This window comes from Argopecten irradians, chromosome 3 (genome assembly GCF_041381155.1).
Source record: "Argopecten irradians isolate NY chromosome 3, Ai_NY, whole genome shotgun sequence".
In the NCBI taxonomy this organism is placed as follows: Eukaryota; Metazoa; Mollusca; class Bivalvia; order Pectinida; family Pectinidae; genus Argopecten; species Argopecten irradians.
In genome coordinates this window covers 5,432,953-5,455,110 of record NC_091136.1, presented here as the reverse complement: position 1 = coordinate 5,455,110, position 22,158 = coordinate 5,432,953, and the positions used below count along the sequence as shown (strand labels likewise).

The window sequence follows — 22,158 nt, the reverse complement described above, 5'->3', positions numbered from 1 at the left end:
AACTTTATGTCATTGAGATATAACACAAAAATCTGACTGTAGTCTATTATGATGAATGTACACTCTGATTTTTGTGTTATATCTCCATAACATAAAACAAATCTATTCAATGATTTATCCTTATAATTCAATTAACTAAAGATAATCTCTTCCGTATTCAATTTCCATTTTGGGACTCTTTTGTCTATGAAATCATTACGCCGTCGTCTCAGCCAATCAGAAGCAACGTTACAAACAGCGACGCCATTTTCATAGGCTGATAAAGTAAATTTTTAAGCCAACGAAAATACTCGTTACAAGCAAAATTGAATTATTATTATGTCGTATTTTTGTAACATCATATTTCTACACAAAATATTTTCGCACACAAACTAATGAGGTAACAATCACAATGCCCTTTTAAATGTCAACGTCGATTGGTCCAAAGAAAATATTTTCTCACATAGCTAGCCATGTAAGATAGAGTTGTCCCATGAAAGACAGCTATGTAAGATAAATATATCTTACATAGCTGTGACGTCACAATTGAAAAAACGAGATGACGTCATGTCAGCCAAAGTTGATGTCATTTTTTCTTCTATTTCGATTGATTTGTCGGATTTATTTACCATTTCATTTGTTTAATTTGCATTTCAAATCGTTTTACCTAAGATTTCTTGTTTATATTTTCAATATCAACCAAACTTTGATGAGCTCTTTCGAATGGCGTTCTTATTTTTGAACTCGATCGATTATTTAAGAAGTTAAGATTTTATCACAAAATGGCTGCCTCACCTTTCGTACAAGTAATTTGACAAGCAATGTGAAAAATAACTCTTTCATATGTAAATGATGTAGGATAGAACTATTCCACCCTCGGGTACAGAATTTTGGGTCAGAAACCTCGGCATGCCTCGGTTCTGACCCAAAATTCTGTACCCTTGGGTGGAATAGTTCTATCCTACATATGTACATATGAAAAAGTCATATATGCAAAACACATCATAATATAATTAAATCGATGAAATTAAATTTTGAATCAAAATGTTTATTTTCGAATTTAGGTACGCATATTAATTATCAGAATCTGTTTTCCTTCTGTCTACTGTTCAGCTGTTTTCTTTGGTCTTCTATGGTTTTCTTACACTGGAAAAAATGAATTTCATCAGTAACCATCAGGTAAAGTGCAGGGGAGATTACTCGAAAAATTAGTCTAGTAAACATATAGAATTAAACAATACCAGTCCATTTCATTGACTGCATGTTGTACAGTGAAATCGCGAAGGCCATCATCATTGAAAGAAAGAAAAACAACCTATAACTGCTTTAAAAGTTGACTGTTTATGTACAGTATCTAAGACTGTCAGGACAAGAGTTCCTATGGTGGATTATCACCCACTGATAAGGCCAAAAAAAAACAAATATCTGTTTAGGGTTACCCGACCGACCCTAATTTGTTTACCCCCGGCCCTATTTTTTTTCACTTTTCTACGGAAAAAAAAAAGAATTAAAAAGGCGGGATTTCGATCTCAGACTCTGGTTCCGGCTATCATTTTAGAGTGAAACACACTAAAAAAATAACTTCCGACCGACCGACCTTATTTTTTTTGCCAATGTAACCCTAAACAGACATTTTTTTGGCCTCACTTCATGAGATTTACCTATTTCTGAAATGCATGTGGATTCTAAATGATTTGAATACAACAGGCTTAAAGGTTGATTAGTATGCATGCAGGTGAGCTTCTTAGGGATGTTAAATTTGTTATAGATCCTAAATGACAAAAATACATATAATTTTACAAATAACTCGTGGATTGAATTTTAATATCACGATTGCTAATTGTCGGGTGCTCAATATCAATCACAATGTCTCCCAGAGTGCATTACGGTCCCCACAATTTCACATGGGGAGCGCAATGAACTCTGGGAGAGATTGTATAAATCATTTTGTATGTTATACGTGAATACTTTCATGCATGCAGGTGAGCTTCTTAGGGATGTTAAATTTGTTATAGATCCTAAATGACAAAAATACATATAATTTTACAAATAACTCGTGGATTGAATTTTAATATCACGATTGCTAATTGTCGGGTGCTCAATATCAATCACAATGTCTCCCAGAGTGCATTACGGTCCCCACAATTTCACATGGGGAGCGCAATGAACTCTGGGAGAGATTGTATAAATCATTTTGTATGTTATACGTGAATACCTCTTCCAGTTGTCTTTGTAGAGCTAGCGTGGTCTGCATACTGGAACTCTCGTTTGATGGAGGTACGTTAGTGGCACAGGTGGCCATGATGGCATTGTCATCCGAAACTGACGTCACCAACACTAAACGCACCTGTATAAAAGATATATATATATTTATATTATACTAATTTTTGCCACCTTGATCTCCGTAATTTTTGTTCAGATAATAGTTATTAAACTTACGGTTTATGAATGGAAATACATCATATTGTATAAGTAACGGCCATACACAGTCCGAATACTCTTAATTGCAGTTTGTCACAAGTTTACCTTTCTTCCGTTAAACCAATTTCGCAACGTAAAAAGTAAATGATGATAAACTTTTATGTAACAGATTAAAATAGCATACATGTGTATTTATCTCAAAGATTTTTCTTGAAATGAATTCATGGATTCAACCTATCCAACATGATTCATATTAAAATAAATAACTACAAATACGTATAAGCAACACATTTCACAATGAAATATATTCTCTTCCCATCATCAGCCAATACAAGAAGAGAACCATTAATATGAAACCTTGGCTTGTATGGAACTCTTGATAATGGACGCTAATTAGACCTAATGACAGATGAAACTTACCCTTTTCATGTATGTATATTTTATACAACCCCATATGTTTGCTAATAATCATTATCGCTTATTCGCGTTTGATTATTTGGATAAGCATGGTTTTCTTGAATTATGCCAGTGTTTTAATATTAGAGCAACTGTGCTTTTCAAAAGTGGGCCCAGTTTCACAAACATTCTTTAAGTTTAAGGAAACCCTTAACTTAAAATTCCCCATACGAAAGCATGCAAGAATGTTTCCTTTTGTAATGCTTTTCTATGAGGACATTTAAGAAAAGAAATTTTTAAAAGTAAAGAATGTTTATGAAACTGGGCTATAAAGCATGTAAAATTCTGCCACCAATGTTAACAATGACACGCCGGTCAGCGGTCATAATCCTCATTAAGAAATGAAGTAATTTGAATTTAATAGTTTCGTTGGTGTAAAGTGAATATGTAAATTTATTATATTAATGCAACAACGAGTAAATTTTACTTTGAATAATTTATAAACGTTAAATGAGAGGAACATGAATCTTAAAACTTGATTTTAAGTCAAGTTTACCTTTGGTACAAAGCAGAAGACCAGAAGTATGGTGGTAGCGAAGATGATGCAGAACTCTGATATCCCGTAGTTAAGGTTAAGATCACTCTCTACCAAAATGGACACGGGGACCCCAAAGATGGACAACACAGTACTGGTGTATATCGTCATGGCGATAGACTTGGCGTCGTTCAAAAGTGTCATGCTGATCTTACGTGTGTTCCAGGCTATGATGGCGCCATACAACATCAGTAGTCCGTTATAGCTGAACAGGACAGCCATCCACACGTAGCTGTCAGAGGCACACTTGTAAGTATAGGGGGAAACGTAAACATCCTCCCCATATTCCTGGAATACCAATGAAATGGTCAGCAATTTACAACAATATGTTTTTTTTTTGTTAAATCATTATGATACTCCTCATTATGGGATAAATTGGTGAATGATCAGTCTACAACTGCCATCTCTAACTTACTTTAAAGTGTGACAGTGGGCCATAAGTATCATCCAACGTTTTTGGAATTTTATTGCAAATTCCTTTACTTAGGTAGTGCGATTTGAAAACTTATTTTGGGCAAAAAGTTTCAGGTCATTCAAGATGTATCTGCTATTCTGTTAATGACTAACTGTTAGAATATTGATGTACTCAAGTACAGACAAAGCTACAGAAAAAAATACGTGGGTTTTTTTCTCTGTCCCTCAAACTTCCTAATATACTGTAAGCGTAACACTTATTTGGTTGGCACAAAATAATTTTAGCCATCGAGATATTGACATTAAACATGTTGGTGTAACAATTAATTCACACACTCACAATGTCTGAGATATATTAGCAGCATACAATGTACATAATATACTATTAGCGCTCAAAGAGCCAACGTATGGTCACCGTAAAGTATGTACTGGCAAGTCGAGCAACTTGACTTGTTATGAACTCGCATAATATAGTTATAAGAATTAGCTGACTCGATATTCTCAGAAAAGGTTGGCCTACCTCTTTCGTACCGTTGACAAGTTGATAACGTAGAGGATCGACAGAAAACCACGTGACCAAGATGACTGCATCGATCAGCAACAATATGGCGATGATAAGGTAGAGAAACCAGTCCTTTATATTCTTACGGAGGAAACAAAATGCATTGTTTGAATATGAGAATCCTGGATAGTCAATAATATTTGTGAATCTCCGGAACCAAAATTATGGCTGCTTGGAATTATCACTTCTATACATATTTATAACCGTCTTTAGATTTTTAATAGATACATTTTTTTATTACCTGTTTCTTATACCTGGCATATGTGATTATCTTGTGTATCCGCCAGGCTTTTGCGATTAAAGCGCCGTAACTCGTGGTGAACCCAATACTAAGGAACCAAGACTTGATCTGATGAAGAAAAATGCGTTATAGATAATAGTTCACTACTGCGCCAATACTTACATTTGTTAAACAACCAAATGTGTTTAAGTGACAGATTATACATGGTTAAAAATGTTATAGATTTATCCAATACCAGTATGTCACCTTACCGATCGCGGTTATAAGCAGGTTATAAGTAAAGTTCGATACCTATATTACAATCTACAAAACTAGATCTGAGAAACACTAATAATTTGTTTCTGACAGCATCACTTCACAAATTTCAAGATAAATTGATATTTGTGATACATATAAAAAAACAGAGTGATCATTTATTGACAATTTTTTTCGAACAATTATTTCCTCTTCAATTCATCTGAAAACGTTACACAAAAAGACCATAATGATTGTCTGGGCCCAGTTTCACGAACATTCCTTAAATTTAAGGAATCCCTTAACTTAAAATTCCCCATAGGAAAGCATTACAGATTTAAGTGAGGCTCCTTATTTTAAGATTGTTTCCTTAACTTTTGCAATGCTTTTCTTAAGTTAAGGTATTCCTTTAAGTTAAGGAAAGTTCATGAAAACAGGTCCACCTAACAAAATTATTCCCTGTATGTATTCTTTAAGTGGAAAATACGTGAGGCATTATGATTAATTTACTCCAGACATGCTATTGAGACTTTGTCTGTATTGGCATCATAGAGATAAAGAAAACACTTACTATGCACACCAATGCCAGCTTTCCTTCCTCCCTATCGTCAATGGTTTCTACGCCATGCAGCAAGGAAGATGTATACAGAATGACACTTCCGGAGCATATCAGGTAATTCACCTTCGGACTCGACATTTTCATAATTCTGTAAGACATATGATCTAATGGTGAATAGCTTTTTTTCAATTATGTAAAAGTTTGGAGAATCAAGTTTGGATATCATCTGAGAACTACACCTTCAGACTCGACATTTTCATAATTCTGTAAGACATATGATCTGAAGGAGAATAGTTTTTTTCAATTGTGTAAAAGTTTGGAGAATCAAGTTTGGATATCATCTGAGAACTACACCTTCGGACTCGACATTTTCATAATTCTGTAAGACATATGATCTAATGGTGAATAGTTTTTTTCAATTATGTAAAAGTTTGGAGAATCAAGATTGGATATCATCTGAGAACTACACCTTCGGACTCGACATTTTCATAATTCTGTAAGACATATGATCTGAAGGAGAATAGTTTTTTTCAATTGTGTAAAAGTTCGGAGAATCAAGTTTGGATATCATCTGAGAACTACACCTTCGGACTCGACATTTTCATAATTCTGTAAGACATATGATCTAATGGTGAATAGCTTTTTTCAATTATGTAAAAGTTTGGAGAATCAAGATTGGATATCATCTGAGAACTACACCTTCGGACTCGACATTTTCATAATTCTGTAAGACTTTTGATCTAATGGTATATAGCTTTTTTCAATTATGTAAAAGTTTAGAGAATCAAGATTGGATATCATCTGAGAATTACATGTTAAAAGACACGAATAACTAGAAAACACGAATATAAAAAAAATGTTGTTGTTGTGAGAACTGTTTTAACATTTTATTTTATATAACAGTTGATAAAAACTTTGTTTTTCAATATTTCCCATATTTGGACAGATACAGTACTAGACCTATGTTCCATATCTATCACTGCTGTTAGTTGAACATCTTGTAACTTTATTCTTACTTCCTGTTTCTATATTTTATGTTGACACCCAACAGGAAGAACGCGAAGAGGAAACCACAAGAAGCCAGCGTCATCATTAGATATGAGAGAATATCACTGACGTCACGAAGTTCTCCAATAACCACGGGGCCATCACGGGGGTGACCTGCACAAAGCAAAGGAAATTATTAATATATATATTTCAACATTTTCACTCACCGTTGATATCAATCAAATATCTAGTCTTGATATGTTGCACGAGATTTTTTGTTGATTTCATATGTAATTAATTTTAATGTGTTTTCATACTAAATCCGACTTTCTGATTGAAAGATACTTGGATCCACACAGTTTTCAAACAAAATTTCTCTCATATCCCGATGAAGTTAAAAAAATACCATTTATACTAAATAAACCTCTATTAAAACACAGGTAAATTAAAGTGCGCGAGTAACGAGTTACAGAGAAAACTGAGATACCGGAGTACTCATGTGGTCGAGTAGGTAACATAAGGCCATTTCTCCTATATATGGAACAAAATCGAAAACAAATTTTTATGAGTGTGTTTAGCGGTAACGCTATAATTAATTTCAGCGTTAAAAACATATGAAACTGATAAATCTAAGGATACGTACAAATAAACAAAACGGCAAAACTTAAAATTGACAAATGCATGTCTTTTAAGTAAATTGCTAAAACACATCTGAGTTGCCTTACGTCCGTTACTTGTTTTCCATCTGTACGCTTCAGTCTGGTTTCGGAATACACCTTCTGCCAAGTCGAACGTTGAGATGTGAATATATTCAAGACCTGGAACAGTAAATGTCAAATTAATCTCTTGCAATAAAGAAAACGATACAAAACAAGCCGTGGATACTAAACTTTTATCTGGGATACTCAGGAGCCGACATGGTCGTCCAGCAACAGTAAATGACCAAAATATACGGTCATTTTAAGTACCATATCCCCGTTCTTGTATTGCAATACTGAATATAACGTCATTTACATTCATACGCGGTTAAGAAAATACTGGAACAATATTACAGTTAAGTAGAAAAAAAGCACAAGATGAGACTACATTTATGTTGTGCATAAAGAACGCTTACATACCGATGAATTGCAAGATTCTTGTTTGGCCTAATCGTAAACCGTTACCATCAAACTGAATATTCCCCTACAAAATCAAAACAAGCATAAGTTAATTTTTCATTATTATAAGTTTATGTCATGTACGTTCCATTATCATCCGAACATACTGAATAGTATATTATCAACCACTACTAATAAAGCATAGAATATTCATGTAATGAATATATCCGAGAAGATTTTCATTTTTCTTTGTTGATACGAAATAATTGACCGATCGCCAGGTGTAATTCAGTCACGCCTATTACTCGGAAACTCACATGTACATATTCAATCGTCGTAGCATACACATACCAAATACATAGTAACGTGCTGTTTGATTTACAGTTAGCGATCCGTTAATTAAGAAATGCTACAATTAATATAATACCGTGATTTCAAAAAAGTGTTTATTTCTTACAAACGCAATATCGTAATTTTACAAGAAACTAAAAGCTGTACGTACAGATATACCAGTAAATGACACAAAGCTTAATGAGGCGAATAATAGATCCTTCATATCAGCCCGTTTGTACGTAAAGTCTTCCCATCCTTCACCGCTCTCCGCCATCTTGTCCAATGTTGCATTGAGCCCATGCGCAAGAATCCATATCCCGTCGTAACCGGAAGGAGCATACTCTATACCATCATAGTCTCCACCGGAAATACGAGCTTCGAGTTCTCTCGTGAATTCTCCTGGATTCTAAAATATAAAATTACGATTAAATCCATTGAACACATTTCTTGTATGTTAATTAATAAATAATTTCTTAACATAAGTTAGCGGCATTTTTATCGCTAAAATTTTACTATAGTGAAAGGAAATAATTATTCCTACAATTCAATTTATATACTTAAATTTATATACTTTACCAGCTATACAATTAAACATTTCTCAAGACTTGTTTTTGGTTTCATTTAATCAAGATTTCTATTCCATCCATCCATGAATACTGTAACCGTCTCTTTCACGAAAAGTGGCAGTTGATTTGAAAAGGGGTTGGACAATGCGATGAGAGACTGCGCCACGTAGTCGAAAAACTTGTGTTTTTAATAACTTTACAGTATTAATACTATGGAAGTTTTTAACATGTGTATTTGAAATAACGAAAACGATAAAGAAACACACAAACAGAATATTTCAGCAAAGCTACCTTTCCAACGTCTGTTGGGGTATCTGGGTCAGCCAGTGAGATGACTTGAAAAGCGAGATGACCTTGGATTGATGAAACGAGCTCTTCAGAACTACACTCCGTGAAGGTAACATTCCACCATCCACTCTTGAACCAGCCCGGCAGGAACCACGTATAGGAACTCCCTGTCATCCCCAGCTTATACGCCTGGTGAGTAAACATGACAAATACTTCAACATGAGGAGAGGTTCGGGGCCGGACAAATCTATTTCTAACCTGTATATTGCCCTGAACCGATGATATGATACTGTATATCTAATATGTCCCATCGCTACTGTGTTTCTCCCCTTGGTTCTTCAATGCCGCTTTCTTTTGTTCCAGTGACTTTATTCGCAGATTGTATATAATATAAAACTACGTAATTAGCTTTCACTGTGAGTAGGGAGTAGAAGTATTAAATATATAGTTCGCCTTCCTTTTTTGGCCTCCATATATGTCATTGGTTTTAATTCTTTTATTTAGTGATTTGTTTTTATGTATAAGAAAAATCCTACGCTCCAGATGGCATTGATATCATATCTATATGTTTTGTTGCAGCTGCAAATACCTCCATGATGGCAACAAATACAAAATCCATGCACTATGCGTTTTTGTCAACATAAGTCAATTCAGCGATTTTGAAAATCTTGTGATATTTAAGCGCATTCTCGAACAATATTCGTCGTACAGCAGTTATGTTAAGTAGAGCTAGAGGGCTCGATTATTTTTTCAGCCTCCAATAAATTTTATATGAATGGTGTATATCTATGTTATAAAACATTTACCTGACACATCACATTGATTCCCTTTTCAGGAAAGAAAGCCGCTATTATGACTCGCGAATCTTTGTTCTGAAAAAAAAAGATGGTAATAATTAAGCATTGATGTCACTATTTTTTAATTACATCGGGGTATGCAAAAAAAATTGTTTGCAAACTATGTGAATCCGCGTAGCGGATTCTCACAAAAGTTTGGAAACAATTTTTTTTTCATAACCCGATAAAATTAAAAAATAGTAACATCAATACTTATAATTAATTTTACATTCTATTTGATAAAATGAAGTATGTTTAAATGTAATATTATAGTGGTTTTTCAAGGGATTCTTTTTTCCGAATCAATACGCAACGTCAATGTCTCTATTGTGACGTCACGATAACGTCGGGGTTTCGCGCCATTCTCGGATTTTTTTTCATAGTGGTATGCAAAAAAAATATTGGCCAATCAGAAAGCCAGATTTGGTATGAAAACAAAGAAAAATTAATTATATGTATATGAAGAAAGAAATAGATGTTGGATGTTTTCAGAAAAAAATGTAAAGGAGTGCCAAATATTTCAAATACATATGTACGTCTAAGGAGTAAATTTGTTTTGTAATGATATCAATATAAGGATTGATTTAGTTACTGCATTTGAAATATTATGCTAAATATTGTGGTATCGATCTCCTTATATAAACGAGCATATTTCAGGCAGATGTATTTCATTAGAAGTCACATTATTCATCTCCAGACAACGAAATCACATGCTGTCATCACATCGACACTAATTATAATGATAATTTCCGCAGACAAATTAAGTATCGTCATTATAATCCATATAACTGATGTTGAAATATTAGAAAATATACTGTAGATAAAAGTAGTCTCTTTGAACTAAGCCTTTACGTAATATTACCGGCCAAAGCAAAGAGGTTTAAATTGATTTTAATTATGTTTCCTGATATCCGGAACAGTTCCGTATCTAAAAAGCAGGCCTAATCAACTTCCTATTACGATATAATCGATTTATGGTTTATATAATGGGTTTGCAGCCGTTTATATACGTTACGTAAATATGAAAAGATACGTATACAGTATACATACCATTTATAGGTACTAGTAGGGCACATAATTATCAATAATTAAGCTTATCTACTTCATTAGTACAGTCTTTGCCATTATTTAGGATAAAACCAATGTAACCACATATTAATTGACATGTTAGAATACTTAGCTTTGGATCCTTTCCAGTTTCCAAAAAAATTATTTAAAAAAATATGAAAAAGGATAGAACAGACATATCTTATAAGATCTTTTCACTAGGTAACAACTAGTACATCTGTACTTTATTACATGCTCGGAAATATATTTGTGACTCTTAAAACTCAACAGTACATTCAAATATATATGTATTGGTCTGATCATCACATCTTGTGTGTAGAGATTGTGGTAAACATCACATTTAACGTGTCTTTTAGACTTTTACGTAGATCATCTTATTTTACGCAGTTGAAATACATGCACTGTTTCTTGAACGTTACCGCAGTTTAAGTTATATGTGCCGTAACTAGGCGAAATAATTGATATGTTTTCTTCGATAATCTTTTGAAATCCATACGTTTTGATGAATACATCTGTGGAAATCATTCAAATGGATTCAGATGCCTTTTAAACGTTAGTTACAACACAGAAATTATGTACGGAAAAAACTGTTGTTTTTTTAATCTTATGTATGTTTAGTTAGAAATGTACCTGCAGAAATCACTTTACAATTACTAATAACACTGTCAAAATGTGAAATGAAATTGTAGACCTCAATTTGACTTCATTGTATGACCATATTTACTAATTTCACTTCACTAAATATGTAAATATAATAATTTTCAGCAGTACTGCCAAAATAATTTTCAGCTCTTATTTGTACCTTTAAAATTATTACTTATTTATGTAAAGTACTGTTATTCTCAAAATGTTTGTAGCAATTGGTAATGAATAACATATTAAAAGTCCATCTTGATTCTTGAGTATGAAAAATAAGGCAAATATATCTTCAAGAGCTGGTGATTCAATAAGACAGTACATTGTATCTTAAAAGGTCAAAATTAAGGTTACGTGAATGTTTGTATCACCTGTATTAACACAAATGTTTGAGTACTACCCCATACGCTTTCAGTAACTTTGGTAGATTTGTTTCTCTTCAAATCATTTTACGATTGTGCCTTCATTTGCTTTACAAGTATTTTTAATCATTAATATTTAGAATTGCATTTTATTATCTTACCTATACCTCATTGAACAACTGACATATTTCCATTATTCTAAGTGCGTTAAATTCACATTTACTTCTATTGCTCTCACTCTTCAACGGTTTAATATTAAATGTCTGTAGGATATCCAGGTCATGATTAAAGTACACATTAGTTGCATGGCGGGTATCGTTCATCGTTTTCTGCAATATTGTAGCTCAAAAGACTTTTAGACAGATAATAATGTTGCGGGTATCGTTCATCGTTTTCACGAGTAAGTTTGCCTCCAGTTAAAACAGAAACACATGGTTATGTTATCACAAGAACTGTACAGAAATAATTGACGGAACAATGTTGCATTCTTTTCTTTTAATTTCCAAACATTCTACATAGTAAACGTATTGGATACCGTCATACAAAACACTTGCATACCTACTCACCCACAAAAGACAGACATCAAAGTGCACGTTACAACACACAAAATATAGTATGGTAATACCTAGCTGCAATATTGTAGCTCAAAAGACTTTTAGACAGATAATAATGTTGCTTTAGAGCTACAATTGGTGCCTATTACTGCTAATGGTGCAAAGAAATGGTTATGCAAACCATTATTAAAACGTTTGCATGCATTTTATCGTATTTGTTTTATTACGCTTACCTACTAGACAATAAAACTGAACCGTATAAAATATTAAATTCTCAGCTAGACATTATTTTTGCATATACATATGAAGGCCTTTCTGAAGAGGATTTATATCGGAAGTCTTCAAATTATGAATTTGACGTCGTGTTAGCGGTACAGTAGATATTAAGAATGGTAGTTATGTTTGTTTAGGATAACAACATAATGTAAATGCTTGTATACGCATGAATTAATCGGAAACCTACAACAAAGTATAGAAAATTGTGCCCGAGTGATTTTCGGAGGCGCTGCTCCACTACGACGCATAGGGACCAATTCGTATCCGGCCGAATGGTATAGAAGGCCGGGTACGTATATTCGTTCTAGGTAATACCATGCATAACATATGCATAACATTACACAACCTATGGGAAATAATATATTTGTTTTAGCAGATATGAAAACAAATAAAGTATACTTACTTTGATGTTTTGAAGGGCCAATGAAGCGTCTGTATGGAATGTTTCTGACGTAATGATTTCAAATAGGTTGGCCAGGAATAAGGACTGCAAATCAGTAATTATCTATTGGGAAAGATGGGATACCATCATGTTTGATGTTCATAAGAACTTAATGATGTTACACCGCTGATGAATGACATTTTCTTCTGTAGTTAAAACAAGAGCAGACGAATATTTGTATTTTTCTTCAGTAACAATTACTTACATTATACTCTTACCGCCATTGAAAAGTTTGAGTTTCTTATTTTACTTCAAAATAAAAATATATAAAAAAGTATTAATTGTGTCCCGAAAAATCAATAGCACTATGCCCTTTAGAATATTAAGTATTGATTGCGAATACACAAAAAGCAAGACAAATAATTTTATATGAATGTATGTGTTAATTAGACATTAATTTGCATGAGTAAACACCAATTATTGTTCAAATGATGAGTACCGGTTATGTTTGGCGGGGAGCATCTATAAATAGTGATAATCAACTAAAATATTTAGGACTAAAACAGTATATTAGTAAATGTATTCTAGCTATTTAAATTGCCATGCCATTTAAATACGTTGTAAACTATTATTATTTCAAATCTGGTATGGTCTCACCATTGAAAAGCTTCCTTGAGTACTATACAAGAATGCCGCCCTTTTCCATCCAAACATTTTCATGACTGCTATTTTAGGTTGATTTGTCACAGACTCAGTAGGCGAGGCTCCGAATATCAAGGGGTATAACTCTCTGTTGTTAAGGTCAGGTGAATTTGCAGCATGCGTTACCTTAAACAAAGTTATCTTTGCTATATACATCTCAGAAGCTATCAGCTTCATATGTAAAAGCTTACCGGAATACTTGCACATAGATATAAATCCTTCGAAGTATCAACCACTCATAATTTATCTCGATACATCTTAATGATTTCAAGCAATATTTGTGACTACTAAGACCGTGTTAAATATGTTTATATATATACTGAGCGCCGATGAAAACGCAACACTGTTATAATATGCAAAATTTAATGGTAACAAAAATTTACAGAAAAAAATCTTTAATTTATTACAAAGGTATACATTTCGAGAGTCGTTTCCTACATGTGTGTTAGTCAAAGATTACCCGTGAATTGGGATGAGACAAACGTTTCAACGCTACCCCCCAAATTCATTTTCACACTTTCAATATCTGATGTGGCCACCATTTGCCTCCACACAAGCACGACACCTACGTGGCATGGACCGAACCAGACGCTGAATTCTAACTGGCTGAATGTTCCTCTACTCCTCCTGAAGGGCAATTTCAAGTTCACGTCGATTTTGCGGTTGTGGCTGACGTCGTTTCACGGCGTGACCTAACTGGTTCCACAAATGTTCAATCGGACTGAGGTCAGGGGAGAAGGCAGGCCAGGGCAGTGTTTGAATGTTCTGTTGATTAAGGAAGTCTGTGGTCAACCTTGCTGAGTGCGCACGAGCATTGTCTTGCTGTAGAATGTCGACGTCGGGATGATTACGAAAGAACGGTACAACGGTAGTTTGTAGGACTTCGTCGATGTAACGCCGTGCCGTCAGATTACCGTCCACGATAACAAGGGGCGTCCTGCGGTCGAAGGATATCCCTCCCCACACCATGACACTGCCACCACCCCAACGGTCACATTCGCGGACGCACGAATCGACGTAACGCTCTCCCCGTCGTCTCCACACGCGAATTCTACCGTCACTATTACGGAGATGGAAGCGGGATTCATCCGTGAACAGTACGCGTCTCCATTGGCGCATGAGCCAACGTCGATGCCTCCGGGTCCACGTCAGGCGATTTTGACGTCGACGTTGTGTCAACATGTTCCCATGGAAGGGTCTATAGGCTTTCAAACCGGCGCTACGCATACGTCGGCGGACAGTAGAAACCAAAATTTGTCTCACAATAGTAGAAGGCGAACATCCCATTCTACGCGCAATTTCACGCCGCGGAAGTCCGTCTGCCAACATACCCCTAACTTCGTATCCATAAGTCGTGGCATCGTTTTCCAAACTAAACGGCGTTTTCAAAATCTGAATGTGGAAAACAGTCTTCCTATCCACAAGTACTGTACACGTGTAAAGGGTAGACCAAGCGAGCATTGATACCGAGTGCACGTGCAGATAGGTACTTTTTCAACAATCGACCGCTTCACGGCCCGATAGCAAGTTCAGTCATGCGAATCATTATTGTATACATACAATAAATAATGGTAACGAACGGCGGTTTTTGTATCGAAAATGGACGATATGGAGAAAGATGTTGAAGATTCAAAAGTATATTTTATCCGTAAAAAAATTCTATACGGTATTTGATGAACTTAAATATATTGCATTAAATATAAAATCATTATTCAAAGTCATAGTTGATTGAAAAGATGATCGTTCCCTCCGTAAAATCTGGAAAATGATACACCAGTTTTCTACCAATGTTTGTTTTCCATTTTCCCTAACATGGTTCTTGACACCAAACGCAAAAAATATAATGTATGTTATTTACAACACTGTTCTTACAATGAAATAATCATATAAATACGCATATTACTGGAATCTCCCTATATTACCCATTCAAACTCTCTATCCTTACTTTGTTATGAATCACCATTGTTTCGGAAGCTGTTGGTGTTTAGTAGTACATTGACGTGTCTTAGACAGGTTTTATTGCTGTTTCTATAAAAACTCGGGATTTATCGTGTTGATTGTAAATCGAAATAATGATCTCAATAGTGTTCACCATACCCTGTATTCAGCCAGGTCTATCATATCACGAAGTTCATTTCACATGGTATCCCTCATCTGATTCCACTGAAACCTTATAGGTAACACAAGAAACCTCACCAACACTGATTAAAAAATCTGATATAGAACCGGCAATGTTCCTTCCATTAGTCCACCAGGTGTCCGCTAATGTACAATATAATAAGGTACATGTGTGTTTGTGGGTCGTAAATACGCGACATAATACATATATTCAGAGTAAGATAAAGGAAAACTAACAGTCGTCCGCTTCTCCTGTGTACGAGATATACCACAGTTTGGTTTGTTTAGGTTAACTGTCAAACAACAACCAGGGTCATTAATGGGCGTGCCAGATTTAGAAGGAAAAACGGAGTACCAGAAGATAACACATCGACCTATGTTAGGGCCTGGTAACTGCCTAACGTTTTATTCGATTACGAAAAAAGGATGAGGTCTTATCGCAATCAATCCGGATATCTTAACCACTTGGATATCGCAGTCTCCATAGCGTGAATGCAGTGTTTGATTGACTGTTCCAATTAAAGTAAAATAAAACCGATGCTAATCATACTACACTACAAATGAACAAATCTGAAATTTTAACGACTTATACATGACGCCTTATGTTACTAAATCAAATTTGTTATCAAGGTTATCCTTGAAAAATATTGTTGTCAACTTATTTTCCAAAATCATTGGCTGTGCCATGAAGAAACGTGTTCATTGTCGGGAGCCTACCTACATGGGTGTTTTAGGTATATCTTGTACCTTACTTCATGTATATCTAACCAATCAGGAAACAAACGTCGGTGCGCACATACAATATTTTTGATAATCAACGTACCTGTACTAAATTCCAATATGGAGCTACTTGCGCTATCGGTTTGGTTGCCGAGCTGCATCCGGGACCAAATATGGCCACTTTCTGTGGTTCTGCATATAATTGGTGAAACAAGCTTTGGACGGCGATCCCCGTGTCACACTGGAGAAAGATACGAATACAGTTAAGTGGCTTGTTAATGTATGTCCAGATAAAATATCAAATACGTAGATTAAAAAAATGTAATTGTCTCCGATTGTCTGCACCATCAAGAACCAATTTGGAAGGTATTACAAAATATTTGTAGACTGAGTATGAGATGAACATGTGTAATGGTGAACATTATTTCCAAAAAGTGTCTCTGAAAAAAAAATGCAAATACATTGAGCGAGATACGTTTATCTCGTTATCACACAAGATCATATTTTGGTTACCCATATTAATTAAAACCAAAAGCTAACATAAGCTACCAAAATCGTTTTTTGTTTGCCAATTTATACGATAAATCCCATATAATATTGAAAGATAACAAGAGATGTTATAGGCAATTTAATGTATTTCGTGATCATGTGATCAATATGGTTATTTTTGAATTGGTGAGATAATTGTAAATAAGCTATAATTAGCGAGTATCATTCCTCTAATATCATAAAAATTAAAAGTTTAGCTTTATATCTAAATGAATCTCCTACTAGTACAAATAAAATGCATGCTTTTAACAACGGCATCACGTGGCGCGTTTTCTGAAACCAAAACTTAACAAATTTAGGTATAATACTGTAAAATCATTTATTAAAGTGGGAGTAACTTGCGTTTTTTTGTTTTTGTTTTGTTTTGTTGTTTTTGTTTTGTTTTGTTGGGTTTTTTTTTTGGCTCAACGCAATAACGTCCCTACGAAAGTTAATCCATTTCAAAGTAATTAATAAAAAAATATGTGGATAACAGTGGATATTATGTCAGTTATAAAATAAGAACAGACACATTTTCAAAAGATACATATTTTTTCCTCAACTCCAAGTTTGATACGCTCAATATACATACACGTACTTGGACAGGTGTAGAGTATGCGTATTGTAAATGAAACCAGCTCACTACTGTACTATATCTTTATTGGTTAAGTATACGTGTGCATAGTTTCATAACTTGTTACCCACAAAATAAGATATACCTTGCAATGTTTCCCCAAGAATTCAAAACCCAACAAAAATGTAAAAATGTGTCATTATTGTTTAAGTATATGTGTGCGTAATGTCATAACTTGTTACCTACAAAATAAGATATACCTTGCAATGTTTCCTAAAGAATTCAAATCCCAATTGTGACGTTTGAAGAACAACACTCACTCAATATGACGGTCACAAAAATGATTAATATTTATTCTATTTGGCGGGAGTCGCTTATGAGCATGTAAACAATTACAGGGCCGTTTATTTTTCATGGCATAGAAAGTTATTGGCTGGTGCTACATAAATTTCATACCGGCAAATTCTCTCTTAAATTATACCAGTCGATTCAATGTATAGTGCAATCTGCCAAAACCCATTAGGTTGGAATCATCTCTAGACACCACTATTGGTGGACACGTTTTACATTTCCCAGAAATCAAAGCAATAAAGCTTTCAATTTAACTGTTCTCAGTCCTGTATCCGCAATGCATATATTTGCCTCAAATGGATAACGTAATGAAATAATTAGAAAATCCAATGTCGTTTTTCATGCTATTATTTTGCTATTAAGTATGCACCCAAAGGTCATAAATAAACATGGCGTTATCTCAATAACAAAACAAATGACATTAAGCAATGCAAGAGTTTCCTGTAGTGGTTGCGTACACAGACAATTTTATCCGAAATCGATTTGAGAATGTAATTTATACATGGCCCTCCAAGTAATTAGGATCCTTATATCGTCATTGGTTCGTCCTGATAAACACACTTTAATCCTCTTACCATGTCCACCACAAAAACGCGGAGAGTGCGGGTCGTCTAAAGCATACACTCGTTATCTTTTTTCCATTTCCTCTATGCATGTTCAGTTCGTTAAATTAAGTCTATTGTTCATGATTTGCATTGTGTGTAGAGTATATGTGTTTGCTAGGAGTCTAAACTCGAGTTTGTGACTCAATGAGATATTTGATACGATAACATTTGGCTACAACAGACACACATTCTATCCAGAATATGTTAGGATAATAGCTATCGCTATAGATATCAGAAACAGTGAGAATACATATATACACTTAAATGCAAAATAGAGACATTGGACTTACAAGTTTACAAATCAATAAATATAAAAAAAATGTGTATCTTTGTCAGGTGAAGGAAAAATCAAGTTGCCAAATTAAGGTCCATTCGTCAAATATGTAGATAAGTTGTCATATGATAAAAGTTGGCATTATAGGAGACTATTGAGACAATTATATATATATTTCGTTCTTCGGCATGTATTTCTTATCCAGTGAAAATGAGCTTAAGTTTGAAGAGGAGAGAAAGTGTGATTTCAAAATAACGTAAAGACTACCATCGTCCTAAATGGAATAATTCCACTACACATATGTATTTGATAACACATATGGTCTATTCAAAGATCATAACATAAAGCAAACAGTACATTGTAGACAGATTCAATGTCTTATATATCGCATATTTATATCTCTATACCACGTGGTACAGTATGTCTTCAATGAACGTTAAATTACAGCACGGTACATATTTGACCTTATAGTTTTGTCAAAACTTTGTCTTATTTTCGCCATAAATTTTTTTTCTCTAGTAAAATCTACAGATATGAACCATTTTTGACATTTTTTATGTCTCAAGAGTGCTGCAGTATCATATAGAACGGGGAACCTTTACCTAAGCGTACATATCTCATATGGGTTTATTCTGATATATTAAGTTAGCTTTGTTTCAAGTTTCTGAATATTCTATTTGATCCTGTCATTGACACCACTATCCAATTAAACTGGGCATTGATACTTTGTATTAAAATCATACAGCGGATACCATTTATAAAGCAGAGGACGCCTGCTCTCCTGGATCGCCGTGTTACCATCCCTTTGTAGTTTTGAAGAGACCCCATTTAGTGATATTTGATTTATTTGTCACGCAATTGTATAAAAATGTCGGAGTTCGATGTTTTCCTTTAACGGTAAAGCTTTCAAAACAAATTTCATAGCATTCTTTGTAGAATTTTAAAACTTTTGGAATGACTTTTCTTCCTATATTATATGCCTTTGTTATGCAGAAGTGATCGTGGTCCACCTTATGGGAAGCCCGTTTATCTGCCAAACGTTATGGCATTGACAATAATAGGGAAATACGCTCAAATTTGGAAGAAATAAAAGATAGCAACTGCAATGAGTACAAAAAACCGTTGTTGTAAAATAGGTATATGGCTCACTGTCTGAAACAAACGGCCTGTCCTAGTTATATATAAAAACAAATCTTAAACGTACTCGGTTTTGGTTGTGTTTTACATTCTATGTTGGACTAACACGAGACTTACCCTACTGTTATTCCATGCCATTCTTAGTTCGTAATCTTTTAAAATAGTATCATCTTTGTTTACATCCTCTAGAGCCATTTCCGCGGCAGGAAGAATGGCGGAACCATCCCATAAACCATCTTGCATCGGAAAGAAGCCTCCTATGTAGATTGGAACTTTGGTGTTGACTGAAGGCAGGCTTGGAATTAAAAAACTCAACACTAGGGCCACTGATATATTCAGTTGGGGCGTCGATGTCTGCAATGCCGAACATAAGTTGTAATTAAAGCATGGCGAAGAAAATTGAAAAAGAATGAATGAAAATCAAGAATAAAACAGCATGCAAAATTCAGAATTATTATAATATTGATATATACCTATAATAAATATTAACCCACGAAGTAAAGAAGTTAAAAAATACAACAAAAAAAGACAAAAAAAAAAAAAAAAAAAAGAAAAAAATGCATTATTTCTAACAACGGTTCAAGAATATTATCAATCATATCTAGGTTCATGTATTTTGACCAAAATGAACACTTTATATATGTTTAATTTATTGATGTATAATTATGTATGTCTTACGTAAATATCAATAATGTAAGTGACTTACCATCATCGGCTGATACTCTCCAATTCACTAGAAAGGAATAGCAAACCCGACTAGAAATCAATTTCTGATTTAGATACCGTGTATTCACTGGTATCATCAGCAGCAGCCAGGTATGTATACCACGTGATATAGAACACTATCGATAACTGCCAAAGATCCAATCACCTGTTGCTGCTGTTATATGTTTTATATTACAATTGTACAATGTTATTTTCTACACGTGTTACCCGTATCAAATCGTATAGGTACATAAAGATCCCAGAAAGAGAAATAACTATTATCTCCTTGAGCTGGCGATATTTCTTTCCGATAATTAAAGGAATTTAGTCCAATTTTCAAGTCTGTTTAATAATGACAAATAAGAAAATTTGCAGTTAAACTCATTTATAAAAGGTTACAGCGGGTCTGTGAATTCAATTATAAAAACTTACAGTGGATCTGTGAATTCAATTCGTTAAACAGGCAGTTTGCTGTATAGACCGATTACGTTTAAAACTTTTGATTTTGTTATATTCTATTTCGGTCTCAAGAATGAATTCGGTAATAATACACAACACAATGTCATCAAAATGTAAGAATATTTAATTCTCATATAATATTTTGTTCACAAACAAACAATTTTTCTTTTGAAAAAAAAGTCCAGATGTATTTATCTTTCATTTGCGGTTTTCTACTTAATGTTTAATCACTACGGAAATGAGATAAAATTATTCAGGGACGAGTTTGTTATAATCATCAAAATCGTTTTGTAAATTAATTATACTAATGCTCATACTGTATAGTGTTAAAATTTTGCGGTGGATTATTTTCGCCGACCGCGTTCCTATTCGAAAATGACCCGTGTAGAAAACCGTGAAATATTGACCCCTCGTTGTACAGTATTACTAATATTAGCGGTGCAGTCACGGATTATATTTCATTTTCGTAAGACATAAATATCCTGCTTCGTTAGAGTCGTATCATATTGTATTTGCATGGACCCCCTAATATTAAGCAGTTTTGACTATGAAAACGCCGTCCATCCATATCTTGTTTAACTAGGATACAATGTACATTCTTTGTGTTACCTATAAGGCTATTATTATAATGCAGCTTTGACGGTAATCTCTAAACAGTAAAACAGTATTTTATTTACCAATCATAAGTGTCAAGTTGCTTAGTTTACGTCATTATCGTTGTGACGTCATATATAATTACATTTTCAATTGTTCAGTGTGTATTCATCCTTCCAAAATCAATTTTGTTTAATGCTTTGAAGTACTAAGATGGCCACAGATTTTAGTGCAGTAAAATTGTTTGTGCAATGCTGGCATATACACCACAAAAACTGCTTAGGAAAAAGTTGTATTTGTATACATTGGGATTATTATTGACAAACTATGGTGTAAGTAACGTACATTTAAACTTATGCCTTTTCAGGTGTTATTTAATTAGAAGATTTTTTAATTAACAATAACATTGATTAATTACAGTGATGATATTAAGGACTGTAGCCGACGTGAGAATCATTCCAACAGTCATTCTAATAACCCTTCTATATGATAATTATATGGCACCAATATCTGTAACCTTACAGAGTTGATATTGCGTCTTCCACTGCTGCTCTACATAGGACGAACGTGAAGAGGGTAGTTACACCACGTTTCAACATTACATA

At 34.2% G+C, this 22,158-nt stretch overlaps 1 protein-coding gene across 1 annotated transcript; it reads right to left on the bottom strand.

Moving 5' to 3' along the window:
* Positions 1–1,006: 1,006 nt before the first annotated feature.
* On the bottom strand, positions 1,007–20,579 carry LOC138319877 (gamma-aminobutyric acid type B receptor subunit 1-like). The gene is made up of 16 exons (XM_069263001.1): positions 19,913–20,579; positions 16,430–16,567; positions 13,444–13,614; positions 12,808–12,909; positions 9,479–9,544; positions 8,676–8,861; positions 7,988–8,224; positions 7,507–7,570; positions 7,114–7,206; positions 6,418–6,562; positions 5,414–5,549; positions 4,609–4,716; positions 4,326–4,448; positions 3,353–3,679; positions 2,195–2,326; positions 1,007–1,125 (listed from the first exon to the last, which is right to left on the bottom strand). The coding sequence occupies exons 1-16, from the start codon at positions 20,036–20,038 to the stop codon at positions 1,060–1,062; spliced, it is 2,220 nt and encodes a 739-aa protein (XP_069119102.1). The 5' UTR covers positions 20,039–20,579; the 3' UTR covers positions 1,007–1,059.
* Positions 20,580–22,158: the final 1,579 nt, after the last annotated feature.

What these genes read in the sequence shown, in the direction of transcription:
- LOC138319877 (XM_069263001.1), bottom strand. Translation starts at nt 20,038, where the DNA reads ATGCAAGATGGTTTATGGGATGGTTCCGCCATTCTTCCTGCCGCGGAA. An exon ending in CTCAAGGAAGCTTTTCAATG is followed by an intron (nt 12,910 to 13,443) that starts GTGAGACCATAC and finishes CTTTCCCAATAG; the next exon opens with ATAATTACTGATTTGCAGTC. An exon ending in ATAAAATATAGAAACAGGAA is followed by an intron (nt 5,550 to 6,417) that starts GTAAGAATAAAG and finishes TATGTCTTACAG; the next exon opens with AATTATGAAAATGTCGAGTC.